Below are 6,179 nucleotides of genomic sequence, written 5' to 3' on the forward strand. Positions count from 1 at the left end.
TGCTCTCAATAGTGTGGGTCTCCCCTGTGACAGCTGGCCCGAATTTCAGCCGTAAATACTGGAAGCAAAGCCAACAAATCACCCCCCCCCCCCCCGCCCTCCCACCACACACACACACACACACACACACACACACAGACAGTGTTTATCAATGACAGGCCATTATTTACTTTGACGCTTTGACAGGAGATATCCCCGCAGAAAGTATTATGTTTCCTACATACATTTGTATACTTATGATAAACAACATTCAACACCTTTCCTCACATATTTGTGTTGTGGTTATATCATATATCAATAGCGCATAGAACACTGGACACTGGACCCCAAAGTCAGCTTTGTGAATGTGAAGATGGGATCAGAAACCGCTCTGCCTTCGTAGTTTCAGATTTAATGAAATGCTGTTTTTAATACTTATACCAGATAATGATTATCTGGATCGCCCCCCATGTATCTATATTAACTGCACAAGACAAATAACAATTAGGAAAATTCTACCGGTGAAAAAGGTAGAAAATATAGTCATTTAGAGTAATGTCGACTCCAAGATCTTACTCATTTAGAAAATAAAATCTGATGATGTAAATTATTGCAGTACCACCTGGTGATATATGCATTGATTATTACATTAGTACAGGTATTAGTGAGGATAAATTCTCATGCATTCATTTAAAAACAACATTAATTTACAGAAATGAAGAGTTTTATTCATGTAAGGCCTATTCAATTGACACCAATTACAACTAAAGCTTGATATATAATATGTATATATGAAATTTATCAAGATCAAGAAGTTGGAGGATTTCAAGAACTTGGGGTCAACAGTCCAGAGCAACGGAGAGTGTGGAAAAGAGGTGAATAGACGGGTTCTAGCAGATTGGAATGGGTGGAGAAAAGTGTCAGGGGTAGAAGACTATCAGTCAGAATGAAAGGTGTACAAGATGGTGAGACCAGTGATGCTGTATGGACTAGAAACATTTACAATGACGAAAAGACAGGAGGCAGAGCTAGAGGTCGCAGAGATGAAGATGCTAAGGTTCTCTTTGGGAGTGGATGGATAGGATCAGGAATGAGTCTATCAGAGGAACAACGCATGTTCGATGTTTTGGAGAGAAGGTCAGAGAAGCCAGACTAAGATGGTTGGGTCATATACAGCGGAGGGATAGTGAATATATTGGTAGACGGATGCCGGAGTTGGAGCTGCCGCGCAGGAAGTCTCGAGGAAGACCAAAGAGAAGATTTATGGACGTAGTGAGAGAGGATATGAAGAGAATCGGTGTGAGAGAGGAGAAAGAAATTTATCTGGCTAAATATTACGACTCTCCTGATAGGTGCGGTTCTCAAAAATAATCAAATCTATTCGCGTATTTTTGTAAGCCAGTAAAGTATTGATACATTTCTGCACTTTTCTTGCATCTGAGTTGAAGGAGCCCGGCCACTAGGGGGCGCCAGGCCGGGGAGCCGCTCTGACAGCGGAACCTTTGTTGAGGCCTCGTTGGGAGGCGACGGACAGTTAAACACGACGGACTAAGATGGCGGCAAAACATACATCATTTAAACGCAGGAAGTAAACAATTGTGATTTTAACCGTAAATACTCAAAAGGGTGACCGAGTAATGTGAAGTTTAAGGGGGACGAATACGGCTATTGATGGTTAGAGTTAAGTAGTAGAAAAGGGAAGGACATTTGGTTCGTTTCCGTTGATAATGTGGGGGGAAATCGAACCCGCCGTTGGAACCCAAACGAATTTATGTGAGGGGGATAATGAGGGGGAATCCCCGGAGAAACCGGAGAAACCGGAGAAACCGGAGAAGCGGGCAGATGGAAGTCCGATAGACGGCGAGGTGAGATAAACCACACAAAGACCACCGTTTTGAAACACTTTATTTTCACAAATATAACCCCTGCGGTGTCAGTCAGGCAGTTCGGGGCTGTGAGAGTGTGTTCACCCGGGGTCTGCGCCAGGAGGTGTCCGACGCTGTGAGCTCCATGGTGGAGGCCGTTGTCGGAAGCGGCCGCCCTGTGAAGAGCCAGCAGATCGGGGAGGCGGAGATGAGCAGCGAGGAGCGCAGAGAGGAGCTCTTGCATCAGTACCGCAGCAAACCCCTGGTGTTCCTGGAGAGGTACCATGTAGGTGGATTTCAATCAGAGTTTGTGTTAAACGATCTGGATGAAACACAAGTGTTCCCTCTCGACCAGCAGTGTGAGGCTGGATACACACGGGGATACTCTGTTACACCTGAGTTGGAATTTTAGCCGCAGTACCGTATTTTCCGCACTATAAGGCATTGGATTATAAGGCGCACTTTCAATGAAAGGCCTGTTTTAAAACGGTTTTGATCTATAGGGCGCACCGCATTATAAGGTGCATAGAATAGAAACTACTGTAGTGGCTGGGGTTGCGTTATGCATCCACTAGATGAAGGGAATGGCTAAAGGGAATGTCAACAAAACAGTCGGATAAGCGAGTCAGTCAAGCTTCATTCACAGAATACAAACCAATGTTCTGACAACTCCGTTCACTTGCAAAACAAGTTAGTGCATTCACAATACGGTACCGTAGGTACTGGTAGCTCTTACCAGTATTTGCGCCGCCTTCGTTGAAAAGTGTTTTTCCAACCCCATTTGTCACAGTTCAAAGCTTCTAATAAAACGAAAACACCAAGAAGGACTGCCTCTAAATTCATTGATGTTCATGTCGCTAGCTAGCGCTGTTCCCTTCATTGGAATAGTGACTGTAGAGTCCCTTCTACTTGCCACTCTCTGTTCAACAACACACTGTTAGTTTGTCCTCCAACTGTAGCCGTCTCGCTTTGTTTCCTCTGAAACTCTGTTTAGTTTTCCTCACTTGGCTCAGGTCATCTTGTTGCTTCCTCCACTTCCGTACCATTGATTCATTAATGTTGAATTGTCTTCCTGCTGCTCTATATCCGTGTTTTACTGCGTGACTGATCGCCTTGAGTTTGACCTCTGCATCGCAAGCGTGTCTCTTGAAAGGTGCCATTTCGGGGTCTTTATACACACACAAGTGGTGTGAGACTGGAATTCACCTTTTAAGTTTTTACCGCTGCTACTCCGTCGATGCCCCCTGACTACGGTAGCCATAATTAACCAATATTGATCCATATATAAGGTGCACTGTTGGTTTTTGAGAAAATCAAAGGCTTTTAGGTGCGCCTAATAGTGCGGAATATACAGTACTTGGACATTTTTCTTTGGTGCAAATCAAAATGCCAGCCAATGTTGCTGATGCTGCCATGTTATTAAACCCAATTGAACTGTGCGAAAATATCGTTCAAGAGGGAGGCGGCAGAAGATTGTTGAGGTTATGGTGTTGGATGTCTTTCACTTAGAAAAGTGAAAATAATGTTTTTGTAATTTTCAATTTAAATGAGTAACCAAAGTAAAGTACATTAAGAAAATGTAACTCGAGCTGTGTGAATATTTGACAAAGATGTACATGTTATAGATTATAATCACGTTAATAAAAGGCTATTTTGTTAACCTTTGTGTTTATTTTTGTTATTCTGTTGACCTCGCCCTGTTTTCCAGATGTGCCTGACGCCCCAGCATCTGTCAGCATTTGCCCACGTCAGCTCGGACCCCCGGACCCAGCACTACAGCAGAGTGATCCAGAAGCAGGATGAGGGACAGACCCGAAGGACCAGGGTGAAAAACCAGCGCTACGCTGCACTCCGGGCCCTGCAGAAGGGTAGGGGGGGGACAATATTCATAGGACTCGCCAGGGGAAGTCAATGTATATCCAGATATAATTGATTTTCTAATCCTAGATGATAAAAACTATGTCACCTATCCTGATCTTGTACTTATTCCTCTTGCAGAGGGTCAGTACTTTAGTGAGGAGCAGATGCGTGTGAGAGAGCCGCTGCTATATGAGCATTATATCGGCCAATACCTGACAGATGAGGAGGTGAGACGAATCCCTGCATGGTGGGACACTGAAGGACACACACACACACACACACACACACACACACACACACACACACCACTAGACTTTGCAGGACAGTGGCACATCATCATAATGTACATTGAATTTCATTTGACATGGATACAATTTAAATATTTCACTGCATGCGCCAGTAAACCCACAGCTGAATGTCTGCCCTGGCTCAGGTCCTGGAGCGCTCCCAGAGGGCAATGCAGGACGATTCACAGGAGTGGCCGGAGGGGTCGGGGGGAGGCACAGGAGGACTCGCCCACCTCCTTCTGAACACCTACCAGGAGCGTCTCATCCAGAGCCGTCTGCAGGAGGAGCAGGAGAGAGAGGATGATGCGCGGGAAGAGAATGAGGATGATGAAGATGAAGGTAAAAGAAGGTTGAGCTCAAGTTGTAATATTTGAGTGATTTTTTTTTTTTTTCTTAAATGTCACTTGCTGAAGCAAAGTCACTTGACTGAGTTTGAAATGATGATTGTAATGCCACTTTTAAACAAGCAAGACAAAGTAAGATGAAAACCTCCCTGTCCCTGCTCTAGATGAAGTCCAGAAGAAGATGTGGGAGCCCACATCCAAAGAGAAGGCTCTGCTCAGGGAGGAGTTCATCAGTCAGATGCACCAGCGCTTCCTGGATGGTAAAGACGAGGATTTCAACTACAGGTCAGTGCTTGCTGCTATCCAGCTTCTGGTACATCAAATACTGGCAAAACAGTTTGACGCAATTCACCGACGTCAAGTCTCAGTCCGCTCAGAACAGAATCAGCGGGCTGCCGCTGAGGGTGAGCAGCGTAGGTCACACAAATGTGGAAAAAATTCCTTTGCAGACATTCGGACAAAAAAAGAAGCAGAAATAGGAAGATGACGGATTCCGCTAGCTTCTGTCATTCATTTCCCTCATACACCAGCCAGGATGACTGACGGATAAATGAATCAATGCCACTCCTATGGCCATCCGTCTTCTTTGTAGATGACTGTGGTCTAAACATTTTTGCAGGTGAACCGAGGTCATGGAAAGCAAATTGAATTCAGTTTAACCTTCATTTATGCTGAAGTGAGGTTACTGGTTCAATTCCCAGGATGACAGGAGACATTTGAGAGGAAATCTTTGCAAACATAATGAGGCTGTCATTTCTCCTGATGATATACGTATTGATTTGGACAGAAAAGGACAACATAACTGTAATAACGTCACTTTTTTAAGACCTAAGAGCTGAAAATAAGGGACGGCCATCTACTTTTTCTGGAGAAAGGCCTATGTGTTGGTTAGAGCACTATTATTAGACGTTGACATCAGAAAGTAGTTAAATTTTGTCTGTCTGTGTCTGTCTTGCAGTGAGGTTGATGGCAACCCAGACTACGACAACCTGGATATAGTCAGCACAGACGCAGAGGAGAGATACTTCGATGAGGATGATGAGGAAGAGGAGGAGGAGGAGGAAAATATGATGGAATAGTGATGGGGGTAATAAAGATTGTTTCACTGTGACCGCGCAGTTTTAACATTGATTACAAAACGTTAAGATTACAAAAGTAAAGACCTGTGTTATATGCAAAGGCCCCTGATAAATTTACTGAAATAACAGGCCAATTCTGGATCAAACAGAGCTGAGTTTATTTGCTGTTTATTATTCTGATTATTTTTATGCAGAATTAGACTGTGCATTTTAATTTCAAAAGTCAGATTTTTCCAAGGTAATAATAGCGCAGATCTGATGAAGATGACAGAAACTGACAGTCAAAGTCAACTTTATTGTCACAACTGCCATATGTTTCACACATACAGAGGATTGAATTTGCTTATTGTCATGGTACAATGGTACAAAATACTCGATACACTCACTGCGTTCATCGTCCCATTAAAACTTGAGTTCAAACACAGAAAAGATTCAAATGGTCTGAAACTGTATTCCGCTGCAAAATCAGTAAACTCCTTGGGTGTATGGAAAGGCAGGGGGTTAATGTTAAACACTTAATGTCAAAAGCTTAAAGTTGAACAATCTATAGTTGAATGACAGAGATCATAAGAAGATTCCAGATACACTTTTAACAAATCGCGGTTTAAACTGGAATTACATTGAATTAGAAAAGACTGAGATGGCGAGGGGTGGGGGGCACGGGGTTAAGTCACAAGAGAAGTGCCAACATTTTTAATCTGTGATGAGAATGAAATCTGTACAATCCATGTTAAATGTTAAAAATATACATTAAATGCTGGTCTG

The 6,179-nt window shown here is 43.3% G+C and overlaps 1 protein-coding gene across 2 annotated transcripts; it reads left to right on the top strand.

Annotated features, from left to right (window-relative positions):
* Positions 1-1,489: 1,489 nt before the first annotated feature.
* ccdc97 (coiled-coil domain containing 97) lies at positions 1,490-5,843 on the top strand. 2 transcript variants are annotated; one of them, XM_086170374.1, is made up of 7 exons: positions 1,490-1,844; positions 1,921-2,130; positions 3,553-3,712; positions 3,843-3,931; positions 4,138-4,330; positions 4,500-4,620; positions 5,294-5,843. In XM_086170374.1, the coding sequence occupies exons 1-7, from the start codon at positions 1,707-1,709 to the stop codon at positions 5,412-5,414; spliced, it is 1,032 nt and encodes a 343-aa protein (XP_086026500.1). In that variant the 5' UTR covers positions 1,490-1,706; the 3' UTR covers positions 5,415-5,843. The 2 variants fall into 2 exon arrangements, with proteins under 2 accessions (XP_086026500.1, XP_086026501.1); XM_086170375.1 differs by having other exon boundaries at positions 1,555-1,844; positions 1,966-2,130.
* Positions 5,844-6,179: the final 336 nt, after the last annotated feature.

Source organism: Fistularia commersonii, chromosome 23 (assembly GCF_037954325.1).
Source record: "Fistularia commersonii isolate RoL2024-O1a breed Wild chromosome 23, RoL_Fcom_v1.0, whole genome shotgun sequence".
Lineage (NCBI taxonomy): Eukaryota > Metazoa > Chordata > Actinopteri > Syngnathiformes > Fistulariidae > Fistularia > Fistularia commersonii.